Below are 16904 nucleotides of genomic sequence, written 5' to 3' on the forward strand. Positions count from 1 at the left end.
CCCCTCCCCCCCTCCTTGTCACATTTGGTCACATTTTGCAAATCCCTCCCCACCTGGTGTGACGTCACGTTTTAGGCAATTTTGTTTTCAACGAAATCGGTAATAGTAACTCGGTATTATTTTTTTTAATGAAAACATATTTTTGGTAATGAAATATTAGTAATTTTATAACACAAAACCAATTAGGAACGAAAATGACTTCCAAAAACTCATTATTTAACTGTACAACGAATAAAAAAATATAAATTAATTTTCGGTTACTGATGAAGTTAAAGTGACGTCACAATGTTTGTGACTCCCTCCTCCCCCATGTCACAACATGTCACATTTTCTTGGCCCCTCCCTCCCCCTAAACGTGTGACGTAATTAATGGATGACCCCTAAAACATATGGCAAATATCGACTGTTGATTTTCTTTTCCTAATTTTCTTTCACTAATAAAGTGCCGACTAATCGGCCATTTTTGCCGACTAGTCGCCGACTAATCGCCGACTAGAAATGTGGCCGGATAGTCGGCTTTCCCGACTAGTCGGCGACTAGTCGGTACATCCCTAATATTAAGCTAACTTCTAAATAAATATTTACAAACAAATAACATTAAACTCTAAAAAATGTCTTACTTTTCTAATTTAATTCGTATAATTCATGTCAATCTATACTCGTTTTATTTTATTCTATACTCTATATTTCTATATTATATATATCGTTTGCTTCTCTTCCACTTCCTTCATGTTGGCACTACTAACGTGCTGTCATCCGCTTCCCGCTTTTTTGCTAATCGTTGTATTCGTCATGTGTTTATCTGTGATGTTCATAACAATTATTTGTTTTTAGGTTTCCCCAACTACATCCTCCCAAAAATGCAAAATTATTATACCGAACATTCTCCTCACGTGTGAAAGTCAACACCGACATTGGCAAATTCACCCTATGCAAAATTGCAGGGAAAAAGCCAGAAAAAAAAAGTTTTTGTAGTTTCTCAATATAACTTGGTCAACCAAATCTTGTCAGTAGAAAAAGGCGCGAAATTCAAATTTTCTATGGGACGAGAACCCTTCGCGCCTACATTTTTCAAATTTGCCGCCTTTTTCCACTGACAAGGTTTGCTTGACCATCTATATTTATTCACCACGAAAATTTTGTAGCTACGTGAAAATGAACGAAAATATAAATAAAACACTTTAATATGTTTTATAAATAGTAATTTATGCTATATATGTAAATAGTTTCGATAATCAATCACTACTTTTTTGTTAAAGTTTGAACGCAACTTTACATATGATATGACGCTTGGAACAAAGTGTCAAAACTGTCAAACGCGTCGGTCGCGTACAGTACATAATTACAATGAAATCGGCGCAGTTTCTCTAAATCAACTAAATATCACTTCTCCAATAATTTCTCTCAAAAACCCTCAATTCACATTTAACAACCATCCGCAGCCAACTTAAAAAATGCAAGACGGTAAGCCACCCTTCATGTTTACCTCACTGAGTGTCCTAAGTAGGTATATTGAATAGTGTTTAATTCCATATGTAGAGGTCACAGGTATCTCGCGGAGTGGGCGAGTGCGGAAGAAGAGCTCCAAGCTCATGGACTTCGAGTCTCCGGATGACATCGAGACGCGGTTCCGGCGGCAGACTCCGGTGAAGTCCTATACGGCGTTCAAACAGGAGGAGCAACCGGAGTTCCGAGAGGCACCGCAGCCGATGGACGAGGGCGCGGCGTCGGGCAGCGAGTCAGATTATTATGAGAATAATGGGGAGAATGCTGAAAGGTAAAATACCTATTGCAAATGCAAACCTAAAAGCGGGATTCCACCAGTGTGCGGCACAAGCATTTTTTTACTGAATATGCTTGTGTCGCACAGTGACGCGCGACAGTGGTGGAATCCCGCCTTTATGCTTGTCTTTATATTTTCAGTTTTTCTCCTTTTTAAGGTTCCATACCCAAAGGGTAAAAATGAAACCCTATTACTAAGACTCCACTGTCCGTCTGTCTGTCTGTCACCAAGCTGTATCTCATGAGCCGTGACATTTAAAATTTCCACAGACAATGTATTTCTGTTGCTGCTATAACAACAAATACTAAAAACTAAATTTGTACGAAACCCTTGGTAGGCGAGTCCGACTTGCCTGGGTTTTTTAATCATCAGTTGTTTATTAGAAAATTCCCACAGACAAATTTGGCCACATCCTTATGAAATATCATAATATTTAATTACACAAACGGGTCTACCGTGATATAATTTCATTGTTTTTACCTTTAATTCTGACGTTTCAGCTGAGTTGCACCAGCTGTGGTCACGGAAAGACTGACGTCCCAACAAATGTCAACAGAGATATTAAGAAAAGACCACTAAACTACCCGAAATTAGTTTAATAAAATGTTTGGGGTAGACAAAGAAATTGCAGCTACCCGTTAAAGTTTAATGTTTATTGTCCACGGCACGACACGCAACACTCACAGTATCCGTACACTGGTCTGAAGATATATCCGCTGGTTTCAACATTTGTGTAATTAAATATGTGTACAAAATGCGCGAGTTTAAAGTGTTAAATATCATAATGTTGCTTTATTGTACCATCGCCCACCCTGTAACTGTACATCAATGGTCCTTATGCCTTTTGTAATAAGGGCCACCGCTGTACAGTTAGAAGTGTTTCTGTTTGTAGTATGGAGTCAGACAGCTCCGCCTCGGACGAGGGCTCGGCTCGCACTCCGGCCAACTCTCTCTACATGATGGAGAAGAGCAAGAAGAAGCTTATTATCAAGGACGGCAAGGTCATTGGTCGCGCCAAGGCTCAGCGGAAGGATAAAGGTATTTTTTTTATTGTGTATATAATAGTACACATTGTATATTCAAAATAATCACACATAGTGGTTATTTATGTCAAAAAAAATAATTTTTGGTCAAGGTCTAATGTCATGTGAATTGTGTTTTAAAAGAAGGTTTAACCCAGCGGTCGGCAACAGGCGGCCCGTATGCGGCCCGCGAACCTCTCACTTGCGGCCCGCAAGCCTACCTCGCTATTTTGTACGTAATATCAGACGTGGCTCACTCCGCGATTTCACCGCTTTGCAACAGGTAGCTAAAAGTACATCCATTCCACACCAATTTTGGTGGCTAGCCATAAGCCGCGCATGGCGCAGTCGCCACCTTGCGGCCTTATCTGTCCTGATCGTAACAGACGCGTTTTGTTAGAGAGTGAGTCTTCTGTACCTAGTACTATTATTTATTCTGTGGTAATATTGACAAACGACAATGTCTGATAAAGTCATAAATATTAACAAAGTGCGGCCCGCGTCAACTTTGTTAACTACTATGTGGCCCTTGACTGCTAAAAGGTTGCCGACCGCTAGTTTAACCTATTGATAGTCAAAGACGTTAACTGACCCACACTATACAGTGTAATATAGACCTTTATACATTTCAATAAGGTTTATGATGGCGTGTTATATTACCCTGTATGCTATAAGTTTATTTGTTTGTTATCAGGCAAGACGCGTATCACTGCCTACATGTTGTGGGCGAAAGAGGCGCGCAACGAACTCTTGCGTAGCCATCCTGATATGGACTTTAGCGCCATCTCCAAGCGGCTGGGAGAAATGTGGGCCAATGTAAGTATAACTACTAATATCTGGGAGAGGAAACGTATAAATCTCAAAAATGCGTTTTCCCAGGGATAATACCTAGCTAGATAGATTTATTGCCCCTGTAAACCCCCATATACCAAATTTCATCGAAATCGTTAGAGCCGTTTCCGAGATCCTCGAAATATAAATATGTAAAAATAAATAAACAAGAATTGCTCGTTTAAAGATATTAGATACAGGCATTGACAGAGACACAGCTATCTGTTAGAACAGGACAGTAATAAACAGATGTGCTTTATCTCAGTAACTTGTGGAGATGACGGCATAAATGATTTTCTGCCACTAAAGATGCGATGTAGCTTTTGAATAGAATAAAAGTAAACACCTTGAATCGTAACTGAAGCTCTTATTCAAGATCAGTTACTTGCGGTTGCCCCAAAACATAATGCCATAACACCGTTACTTATTAAAGTAAGCAAGATACACAGTTAAATTGTCTTTACAAATCTTATCAGTATTGGGCATGATTTGACATGATAAATGTCATTTATTGTGGGATAATTATCTTTAAACAAAGAAATAGTTTGTGTATTTCTTTGCTTAAATGATCACATAAATTGTTGCATGAAGAAGAAAATAATTTTTTGTTTGTTATTATAGGTGAACTATAATGAGCGCTACCTGTGGAAGCGCAAGGCAAAGCGATTCGCCATGCAGAAGGAACAGAGCCTTCACTCGGGAATGAGCAAGATCATTTCTAACCCCAGTAAGTTAATAACTATAGTAAACCCATATTTTGTTACTTTTTTAGGGTTCCGTACCTCAAACGGAGCCCTTATAGGATCACTCGTGCATCTGTCTGTCTGTCCGTCTGTCACAGTCTATTTTCTCGGAAACTACTGGACCAATTGAATTAGGTACACATATGTAAATTAGTGACCATGTAACGACGACGAACATGTAAAGACGAACATGTAACGTGAACAAATCAATTTCAAACATAGGCACACTCACACACTCAAATGAAAGAGCTAATTTTAAGAATTACAAATATAATTTTAAAACAAATAGGTTAGAAGTTATTTAAGAAAATAGCCGAAAAATGACCTTTTAGGTATCTCCGAAACTACTGGGTTTAAAATTTTGAAAAAATACACAAAATAGTTCTTTACCTATAGATGACAGGAAAACCTATTAGAAATGTGCAATCAAGCGTGAGTCGGATTTAATGTACTCAACCCTTCGAACGCGAGTCCGACTCGCACTTGGCCGGTTTTTTATTTAGTTCCGCCTTAACGTTTTGATCGCCAAAGACGTCTGACGCGCGGTCTCAGCCCAATATGACCGCGCACGATAGGCAGGCGCAGGTCAGCATTCAAAGGGTTATGGTGCGTCCAGATTTGGCGAATGCGCCGCTAGCGGGCCATTCGCTAATCTGTTACACTTTGCACGCTCGCTCACATCGTACACACTTTACTCCTGGTTCTGGACGTAACTAATATCACAAAATAAGTAATAGTACTACTCGTACAGAAAAGAAACTTCCTACAAAGCCGAAGTTTGACAGCGATTCAGGGACGAATCATGTTACCCCTCTCTAATGTATGGCACTATCTCTTTCGGCTATTTAGGGTTGTTAAAATTCAAGTCATTATGGTATGATTATCTGTGGTCGTGCACGCAAAGGGACGTCAAGGTGTGCCAACCCTAATAATTGCTCGGAGCAATGCTGAGCCGAACGGAGCCGAGAATGCCCGAATAGATCAGTGTTGCCCCCTGCTAAGATGCAATGCCTGTACGATGTATGTGTCGCAGGCCGGGGGCCGGCGCACGCGGGCCCGGGCCGGCCGCCGGCGCGCCGCACGGTGCCGGAGCCGCTGCCGCCCAACAACCAGCTCGTGGCGGTGAGTTTATCTAACTATTAGTGATGTACCGACTATTGATTTGGCCGACTAGCCGACTAATCGGCGCTCGAATGGCCGATTAGTCGGCTAGTCGGCCAGATCATTAGTTTCGTATAATTTCAGGTGAAAAACAATAGTTTTGCTCCTTTGGTTGCGCTATTCATCATATTAGCTTGGCTAAAAGGTGTTCTCTACAGGTTCAAAGACCTATCACAAGAATCCTCGTTCAATTTCAGTCTTTCTTTTATTTTGCGATCCTGAGCAGACCGTCAGTACACCTTGTAGGAGGTATTTCCAAGGCTCTTAAGAATCTATCCCCTGTGGTCAGCGTCTTTACGAGCAACGTGCCCTGTTTATAAGTCTCTAAATTTTGCAATAACATTAACAGTTCCCCATGGCTCCACCATTTAAAAAAAAAAGAAAACTGTATAATAATAAAATCATTTAACTAAAGAACTTGGCCATGAAATTACACGAGAATCAGTTGAGATCGACCTGTAGAGGAAAACACCATCCCACCAACATACGATAACGATCAAACGGTCAATTATAATGAACAAAAGTTTTCGTCTGCACCCTGAATAGGTATTTTGGTAAATTAGACATAAGACATATGACAAATATTGACTGTTGATTTCTTTTTTCTGTTTTCTTTCACTTATAAAGTGCCGACTAATCGGCCATATTTGCCGACTAGTCGGCGACTAGTCGGTACATCCCTACTAACTATATACTGTCCTACATGCCGATACCAGACGAGGGGGGGGGGGGGGTGTTTCTTACCATAGTAATATGGGTATCAAATGAAAGCTAGTGAAAAGACCATTTCATAAATATGTGTAAGCTGTCGGGTTTTTGTATTCATAATAATAATTTCGCTTGTGAATATATAGTTAACTTGTAAATCTTATATTTTGTTTTGTGTCATATATATAATTTGCTTTTTCATTAATTTTGTTTAATTATTGTCAGATGGCAACCAAATGTCACTAATTAGGTACTAAAAAATTATTAAACAAATGTCAACCTTATTCAGGAATTAATAACGTTCATTAGGGCTATGAACTTGGACTAGTAATTAGTGATATTTGCTTGTCACCTTGTGCATAGTAGGTTCTGCCACCTTGTGGGCTACATCGGAAGCATAAACGTCACATTTACGCCTCGCGCCAAAATTCTGACGGCTCCTATGCTGCCCCCTATAGTTCATGCACAGGGCCTATAGTAGTAAAAGTAAGTGAAGTAAAGTAAAAAAAAAATATTTTCAAGAATATAGGTTATAGATTATGTCAGGGGTCTAGGCTTTGCCTGTACCGCGGGGAACCAGGAACAATTTTTTAACAGAACTAGGTTACTTAATAGTAGAGATGAAAATGGCGAAAGATTCATGTTGTTTCTTTCGAAACTTTGTATCTTTCCTATAATATACATGTAACTTTCGAAAAAAACAAAAGTGACGTTTGTCTGACAAATACAATCATACACGTAAAATACCTGTTTTATACTGTGTATTTTACATGTTTATTTAATAATGACTTGTCAATCTGTCATGCCTTTGACGCAAAATTGACTTCACGTTCATGTCGCATGTCACATAGAGCATAGATTAACGATTCCAATTTATAAGTATTTCGTCATAATTGATAATTTCAACCTCTTCAGTTAACTGATTACGAAATATAGTCTGAACGGAATGAAAAGTCACCTGTTTGTATGAGAGTCACTATTACTATCATTATTCATAATATAATATAATAATGCGAAAAATACAATGTATTTTACACGTAAAAAACTTAAACTTGCGAAAGATTCAATCGAAGATCCGCAAGGAAAGATACTGTATTTTATTGAAAAATACAGGGGCCTTTGAAAGATACATGTATCTTTCATATAATTTTCATCGCTATTAATAGCTAATACAAAAAACTAACTTAAAAGTTTAAAACTAGTTGCACAAATATATTGCAGAATATTATAACTAAACATTATCTAACATATCTTCAGTCTCGGCATAATTTATAGTTCTTTTTTTTTAGCATTAGAAAGAACTTGAAAGAAGGTAAGCGATCTTGACGTGTTTTTTAATAGAAAAAAGCTTTTTAAAAAACAGTAACTATTATTTATGAAAGCAGAAGAATATAAATGATCGTATTAGATTCATAATTGTTACATATTTGCCGTAACTTATATTTAAAATGTGTTTTTCAATTAAAAAACACATCAAGATTGTTTACCTTATTTCTAATGCTAAAAAAAACGAACTATAGAGAGGTCAAGAATTTTAATAGGAGTTTCTTAGCTTCTACAGGGGAACTAGATTTAAGGTTACAGTGTTTAAGTATGGTGTTATAGGTTGTAGGTGGTAGAAATAATCAAATGGCTGTTTTCCTGTTGCTGAAGGACTATTCGTGAAACATTGCCACTAACCACTAATTAATTAAATTGGCATAATATTCGTCTGTTACCACCATACATCGTTATCGCGGGAGCAAAAACAAGCCTGTCACAGAACACATGTAACTGAACGTCCGTTTTGTAAAAGTGGTATATTCTGCCTACACATTTTAAACCTCTAAGATGTTCTTCATATCTAGCATGAAGTTTTCGCAGGAAAAGGTCAATTAAACTCGTATTTCACTATGTAAATGCCTACCTATAAGTCAACATGTCAACTTGAAAACCAAGTTACCAATGTATTTAATTTTTTATATCAGTATTTACTTCTTAAAGTATTTTATGTGATTTTAGTAATAGATGACCACACTTTTATTTAAATTCGATTCTGCTACATAAGAACGTAACTCAATAGGAATGTCACTTCTGTTATTATTTATTTGTCATAATCTTTCACTACTGCCAAATCGCTGTTGCTCCCGCGATAACGATGTATGGTTACCACAGTGTTTTTGCATTAATTAAATTTGTAGTCACTTGAGGAAAATAACAACTTATGCGCATACAGTTACTGCCCAGCATATACTAGCTGTGCCCGCGGGCTCGCCTGCAGCCGCGAGTGTACGCCACCAGCACAGGGCCAAATGCAAATATCGTCAGGTGACAAGCAAAACTATATTTTATATTTGCTTGTCACCTGACGATGTAGTACCAAACTTCATTTAACAATGATCGCACAGTGATGTTTACAAAGCACATTATACACGATACGATATTTTTTATTATTACCACCAGATTTATTTATTTAATCTTTATTTCACAAGGAAAATACAAACGTACATAAGGCGGACTTAATTGCAGATTTGGCAGATTGTAGTTGGTATAATTCCATATTTAACAAGTCGTTGGTACACTCAACAACAGATCTATGAATACAGGCAAAGTGCCAAAAATATGTATACACGACCTTAATGTACAGGCAATAAAGTACTGTATACATATTTTTGACACTTTGCCTGTATTCATAGCTCTGTTGTTGACTGTACGGTCGACGCCAAAGATATGTTTACACTTTTGCACCTTACTCCTTTGTAATTAGGCGAAAAATGTAAACATATCTTTGACGTCGACTGTACACGTTCTGGTAGTATTGTAGAAAAATATTTTTTACAGTACATATGGTCCTAGCTAGTGCGTAAAACAGCACTTTTCGTGCGTATGTCAAAAGTTTAAAGGGCCATATGTACTGTAAAACGTTGTACGATACACGTGCGAATAGGTAATTCGTTCCTCTTTTCCGCACTTTTATCGTAAATAACTATTTCAACGCATTGCTGGCTTTGGAGAGGACAGCTAGGCTCAAATGGGACTGGGCCGGCCACGTCTCTCGTCTAGCTACTGAGTGAATGCCAGATGGGCGCGGACGCGGCAGGCACAGAGGGAGATGGCGGGCCGATTTGGATACCTTCCTCAACAACTGGCTGGCAGGACTTATAATAATATATAATAATAATTCAGCCTATATATACGTCCCACTGCTGGGCACAGGCCTCCTCTCATACGCGAGAGGGCTTAATCACAATGGCAGGACTGACTGAAGCAGGACTGAGTTGAAGTGCACATAGTGACGCGAGTAGCTGGTGCACCCTCAGCGTGTAGCCTGTCTTCCGGTAGATGAGCTCCACCACCTCGTCGGTCACGGCGGAGTAATGCAGGCGCGACACGAAGAGCGCCTTACTCGGAGTCGCCATTCGTAGACCAGAATTAACCGGCTCTGCAGTGCCATACAGTCTTACGGGACGACTTGCGCGCCTTGCCTGTCCAGTGTGAATCTCTCCTTATCCTCTCTGTGGTCGCTCCCTCATGACTGAGGATGGTGGTAATCGGTGGATGGCCTCCTTATCCACATCCATTATATTAAATGTGCCATTCTCAACCAAAAGGGTACTTATTGTTGGTTATCAATAAAGGGCTACCCCACGCCAATGACCTTCGATCTGAATCCCTTAGTTTTCTAATGTTTTTTGTAGCTTATTATATTAACAGCAACGGCTTTAAGCAATATAGTATCCCATATCTACTTCAAAGTTCATTGTCTTCGAGATATTTGGCATCAAAGTTGAACAATTTTAGGCTACAAAACTGGTTTTCTGGGCATAACTTTTGTGTTAATTAGTTTAAAATTAAAAGCCTAGACTCGTTTTTCGATACGTCAAAGACGAATCCAAATATGTAGATTTCGTACATGTAAGATCCTTCACAGCAAACTAGATAGGTACGACAAAAGTGTTTTTTTTAGATAATGTTTAAAAAATTCATAAAAAAATAAGTATTCATTTCTTTCAAAATCCGGTGGACAAAACCGGAGATAAAAGATTGAAGAACCGATAACCGTTTGTCTTATAATTCTATCTGTAAGTGCCAAAAAAGGAGATACGATTCAAAACTTGTCAAAAATCGCTGAAAACCTCGGGTAGCATAAGGCGCTATTTCTATATAGCTTCAATTTAAACAACGAACAATGTGGTGGTACCTTTTGGCTGATAACGTCACAAATGATCATTTTATGTCCTAATATAAAATAACTCCTTTAAATATTATATTAAAACATACTTAATTTTATTAACTACCAAAGTTGACTCTGACCGACATTTGCACAGGATAAATGTATTGTAAGATAAGCTAAACTTCTGCACTATTTGCATATATTTGCTTATATGTGAGCGAGACAGAGATGGAGCGCTATACTATACAGCCGGTAATGATGTGGTCAAAAAGGAAACTTGAAAAAATATTCAGTAGATAACAATGTAACTGAATTATACACTGCCTCATTCAGGGTGTGCAACTCTGAGCTGTTCAGTCGTATAACCTTGTGTCCGCGATGAAGACTGCTGCTGCCATGAGGGTGTGGGCGCTGTCAGTGCTGGTGCTGAGCGCGGCTGCCGGCGGAGCCCGCGCTCGTCTCTGCACGGGGGACCAACCACCACCGAAGATCACTATTAACATCCATGAGCGAGACTATTTTGGAGCTTACTGTACAACATACGGAGAAAACTTTGTAATACAGTGTTCCAGCGACGATATAAGCAACATCGGTATAAAAGTAAACGGCCAACCTCAACAAGCTGTCATCATAAATAAAACCACCGTCCAACTGAGGACGTACAAACGTGACCTTGGTTTCTATAAATATATCTGCGCAGACAGCCGAAGCAGCTGCGAGGTATCTCTGACTGTAGAGATCAGGCCCGCAATGTCAGTTGAGGCGGCGGGGGCTGAGCACGTATCACGTAATGGATGGGTCACTAATGAGTACCAGGTGTTCTGTAGTGGCCATGATAGTGCGTCTCTCCGGATAGAAAAGGATGATGACCAGCTGAAAGCAGACGTCGTTAACAGTACGACGTTGGTGTACAGGGCAAGGGCACAGGCGGCTCCCGCAGGGACCTTAGAATACTCGTGCTGGGGTAGAGGAACAACCGAAGACGGTGAAGAATGCGAAGTTCTCTATGGGATGCGCGTTTCAGAGGATTTTTACCCGAGTTCTACACATTTTCGGTGCATTATATATGGCTGGGCTACGCTGGAGTATACGTGGCAGTATCCAAGTATCCGGTTTACATTCAGTGTGTTTTATACAGATCAAGACAAGGAGCGAGATAACAATAAAGGAGCGACACTGCTCTGTTACGATGTGAAGGGTGAAATCAATAATACGTGCAAGAAGAATATCAACGAAATATCCCATGAAAGAGTGCTTTTGAATCAGAATATTTCACTATTACTCATGACTTGCAGTGAAGCATTTTGTTCTAATAAAACATTTAATTTTAATACTAACTCGCTTATAAAACTAAATGCGGTTCGTATATTAGAAGTATCACAAATAAGTCCACACGAGGTTGCGGTGGGTCAGAGTCATGGTATATATACCACACGCTGGCTATGTGAATCGGCGCAACATACCTCGTTGCGATACTTGTGTGTATAGAATTGAGTTCCGGCTGCCGGCATTCAGAGAAGAATGGCGACAGGCGGACTCGACGTCTGTGCGCTGTGGTGGTAATGAGTGCGAGTTCGCGTTACCCCTCCCGTACCCGGACACCGACTACGAGGTGCGGAAAAGCGTAAGACATAAGGACGCGACAGACGACAGGGTGTGGTCGGACCCTAGTAAGTCTATACACGTACGCACGACGCCCAGAGCGGCATGCGCGTGCGACGCGGCGCTCCACACGCTAGCAAGGCACACTTCTACTGAGAAGGCTAAGTGTGATGCTTGTACACTTACAGAAGATGCTGTCAACCGAAATATAGCTCTCCGTGACAGAATTAAAAATTATTTGCAGAAAAAACGTACTAGGATCAACAATATTTCAAAATTACTGTCGTATATACAGGGTGAAACATAAGTCGTAAACATAAATTTTTGTTTATATCGCAGTATTTTATGAAAATGAAAAATGAGAATTCTTTATTCGCATAAAATATGGTATAACAAGGTGTTATTGAGATATTCCCGTACAGAAACATATTTTGCTGGTTAAGCATGCAAGTATTATCTTGAAGGTATTCGTAGTCTTATTAGTCTTCATCTAATAGGTAGATACATTGTTAACTTAAAACTAATATTTCTACTTAATACTATGTATTACATATCGAACAACTCACTTACAGAGTAAAACACCTGTTTTTAGAGCCAACGATATAGTTGTGCTTTAAACGGGTTTAGAGGCAGGGGTTTGATGTTTTCCGGAAGGGCATTAAATATTTTCATACATAAATAATAACTATTTTTCATAAAAAGGGAAGTATTCGGAATAAAATATAATACAAGTTTATTGGGATATCTCGTGTGTCTATTGTATCTTTGGCCTTTTTGAATAGATCTGGATATTTTTTTACAAAAACTGCTGCCTCGAAAATGTACTTACATACAAGGTAGTATCAAAATTTCATGTTTTTCGAATAACGGTTTACATGAATCCCGTTGACCTATCCCACACATTGCCCTTATACATTTTTTTTGTGCTATAAATGCCCTGTTTATGTCACTGCAGTTACCCCATAAAAGGCCATACCTTAAATTTGACGCAATACATCCGTGATACGCCATCAGGACTGTACTCTAAGCTGAAATGCTACGCAATCTTCTCAAAACATATGCGAATTGATAAGTTTTTCACATACAGTATTCACTTGGTTTTTCCAATTACAGTTTTTATCAACAGTAATACCTAAAAATTTAGCTGTATGTGTCTACTTCATTAATTTGTGATTCATTATAAGTGACGTTTAACTTTTTACCTTTATTTTGTGCATTATGAAATTGGATGTATTGAGTTTTATTAAGGTTAACCGATAAATTATTGAATTTAAGCCATTCTATTACTGGTTTAATTGTATTATTAATATCAGTATTGTACTGTTCTTCATCTTTACATGTAATTAAAATTCATACATCATCAGCAAAAAGTGTACATTGGTGTGTAGTGATATCTGGCAGGTCATTAATATAAATTAAGAAAAGTAGTGGTCCTAGTACACTACCTTGTGGGACTCCTAGGCTGTTTTCCATGTATGAGGATCTATGACGGATATAGTTGAGTCTTTAGAGCTTCCTATTTCAACACATTGTCGTCTGTTTGCTAAGTACGATAGCCATTCTCATGTAAGTCCTGTTATCCCAAGATTGTGAAGTTTTTGAATTAATAGCTCATGAGACACAAAATCGAATACATGTCTATCATGTCAAAGAACACTAAAACTGTTGCCTTCTTTTTTTTATCAATACTTCTAACAACATCGTTTATTAGATTGAATGTAGCAAGTGTGGTGCTTTTATTTTTGGAAATCCATTCTGTTCATTTTTAAGTACATATTTGATATTTAAGGCAAATTCATTGCATTAACTCTAGAAGCAAACAATTAAACTTTATTGAGAATAATTTTAAATAGCAAACACACCAACCTTATGGTGACCCTATTCGACAAAACTTGGTATGTAGCTTAAAGTACCACTTTTAATTAAACAACAATTAGCTATCCCAACGTGCAATTTGGTAATGTATCAAAACAGCCCCCATCTAAGAGCCATTAAAATATATAATATATTACCCCACAGTATAACGACCGAGATTAGAGATAGCGTATTCAAGGAAAAGCTTGTAGACCTACTGATAAAAAAATGTTACTATAGTATAGACGAATTCCTTAATGACAAAGATTTAAATTGACTAGACACTCAATTAGATGTGACAAATACTATTATAATGAATGAGAATAAATTTAAATGTATGTAATTAAATTCTTTAATACCATTATTCATTAATCTTTAGTACTACATATTAAGATGTTACAAAATATAACATAAGTATAGAAATAAGTCATTGTAATGCCCTCACAGGGTAGCATGTACTATTCCTAAGATATATAATTAACACGATGTATTCTTATGCATCACTCACATCACTGTACTGTACATGTATACAATAAATAAACAAACAAACAACCACCGGACCGGACCAATAATCGGCCTTCCTCTCGCCTGTGCATGAGCTGGAACAGTAAACTGTCGTGGAGATTTTGCACCATGGTACAAAGCAGGTTGTGTGTCGGCACTGATGAAATTAAATTTAAACGTACGTACGTTTGTAATTTAATTTCATAAGCGTGATGATTCATTTTGCGTGCCATAAACTAAGCTTAAATTGAAATTGTTTGTAGAGTTTGACTGCAAAACTTATTATTAATAAAATGTACCTATTCGAAATGTATTCAGTATTTTCATTTTCATCTATTTTATGCAATGTTCTTTCAATTAGTACCCGATAATAAGGACTATCCTTTGCATAGTATTACTGCATTGCGGTAGAATTATTTGGCGCGCTTTAGTTTTTTTTTTGCACAACGTTCATAGATTTTATCGGCAAGAGCGTAGCCGTGTTTATATGGAAAAGCGACCCTTTCACCAAATGTTTATAGTGATTTTTTTTAATAAGAGCCCTTATGATTAATATTATTTTCTGTAAGTTTCAGCTTCCTATATTTGTTATTTTTTGAGATATGTTTTTTTATGTTTTCATAAAAATGCTTTTTTTTCACATTGGCTAATGCAATTGACGCAAACTTTTGGTACTGGCTCTTTAAAATTTAAACTCTGACGTAAAGCTGAATAACTGTTTTTTTTATAATACCATACGCAACATTTTAAATAATATGTATAACGTTTTTAACTGAGCTACAAAATCGAAATTATAACCTGACTAAGTAAAAAGTTCCTTTAAATTTTATTTTAATTTAAATAACACACACCAGCGATTGAGAATAGGAGTACAGTCAGCTACATACCATCAGTGTATGCAGGGGGGGGGGGGGGGGGTGTCACCTCTCTCTGCAGCGGACTGTACCTATATTATAATTCTAAATTTAACATTTTTAGTGCATATAAAAATCTCGCCGGCAGGTGTCAGGGGCAGCGTCAGGTGGCGCTGGCGTGTACCGCGTGACGGGCGTGGGTGCTGTGGAGGTGGCCGCCCACCTGCGACTCCTGGGCGAGAGCCTGGCCATCATTGGCGAGCGACTTAAGGAGCACGAGGTATGTGACAACAGGGTCGCCATGTGACGTGGCTATAGGATCATGTGCAGGTGTCAGGGGCAGCGTCAGGCGGCGCTGGCGTGTACCGCGTGACCGGCGTGGGTGCTGTCGAGGTGGCCGCCCACCTTCGACTCATTCTCATTCATCATCGACTCCCGGGAGACAGCCTGGTCATCATAGGAGAACGGCTCAAAGAACACGAGGTATTAATGTTGCAACACAGGCAGGGTCGCCATGTGAGGTGCCCATTGAGTGTTTTTAATGTAAAAAAAAAAACTATCAGTTTCTTTATCTTGTGATAATTATCAAGAGGTAATATGTATCGTATAACTACATTTGTATTGTTGAACACAGGGCCAGATAGCCGTCTCTGGATCCGTGTCGGTGCTGCTGGACACGCTGCTGTGCGCGCTGGCGCCGCTGCTGGGCGTGTGCCGCGCCATCCCGCAGCTGGCGCCGCCGCCCGCGCTGCTGCAGCGCACGCTCCACAACATCGCCTACATCATGCCCGGCCTCTAGGACCCACCCACACCCACCCCTACAACAGGGATCGGCAAACTTTTGAGAAGAGCGAACCGCAGTAGAATTCACTAGTTTTAGGAACCTCAAAGAGCCATAGGAGCGTTATCCAAAAAAAATTACATTTAATTCATGTCTTCAATATATTGACTTCTTTGGCTCATTTTACTCAGAATCGTTTGTATATTCACGCCTCATACATGAAAAAATGTGTCCCAAAATTTTGTATGAAAAAATATTTTTCCAGGGCGTCACGTTCATACACATTTTTTCATGTATGAGGCGTGAATGTACAAATGATTCTGAGTAAAATGAGCCCAAGAAGTCAATATTTTGTAGACATTAATGAAATGTATTTTTTTTTTGGAAAACGCTCATAAACGTAATTTTTCTTGGAACAGTAGGAACTCCAAGTGTTAATATTTTGACTTTTGAGTGGCTTAGAGCTGCATGCGGCTCGCGAGCCGTGGTTTGCCGACCTCTGCCCTACAAGATAGGGCCTAGCTCGAGCCTACTTCATGGGTAGCCTACAACTTGGGCATTGAGCAGACAAGTAGCTGCGTGATTTTGATTCACTACTTAATAAAACTTCTTAAACATACCCTGTGTTTTTCTTGTAATAACTTTGTCACAAAAATCAACTAAGGTAAATGGTCAATTACTGGCCACCCTAAACTAAAAATGAATTCTACTCACCTGTAAACAGTATTCATTTTAGTATGTGTCAATAACTGGCCACCCTTCAATAACTAGCTACCTTATACTAAAATGAATTCTGATTACGGGCGAGTAGATTTTTTTTTAGTATAAGGTATCCAGTTATTAAACAATAGCCACTAATTGACGCCACTATTTAGCCACTATTTGGTTGTTTCATCTACATGATTCTT

The 16904-nt window shown here is 38.8% G+C and overlaps 1 protein-coding gene across 1 annotated transcript; it reads left to right on the plus strand.

Annotated features, from left to right (window-relative positions):
- Nucleotides 1-1316: 1316 nt before the first annotated feature.
- Nucleotides 1317-16077, plus strand: LOC134803633 (HMG box-containing protein 4). The gene is made up of 8 exons (XM_063776416.1): nucleotides 1317-1464; nucleotides 1540-1777; nucleotides 2676-2821; nucleotides 3500-3621; nucleotides 4258-4363; nucleotides 5413-5501; nucleotides 15364-15495; nucleotides 15850-16077. The coding sequence occupies exons 1-8, from the start codon at nucleotides 1455-1457 to the stop codon at nucleotides 16012-16014; spliced, it is 1008 nt and encodes a 335-aa protein (XP_063632486.1). The 5' UTR covers nucleotides 1317-1454; the 3' UTR covers nucleotides 16015-16077.
- The last annotated feature ends 827 nt before the right edge of the window (nucleotides 16078-16904 follow it).

This window comes from Cydia splendana, chromosome 27 (assembly GCF_910591565.1).
Source record: "Cydia splendana chromosome 27, ilCydSple1.2, whole genome shotgun sequence".
NCBI classification, from domain to species: Eukaryota; Metazoa; Arthropoda; class Insecta; order Lepidoptera; family Tortricidae; genus Cydia; species Cydia splendana.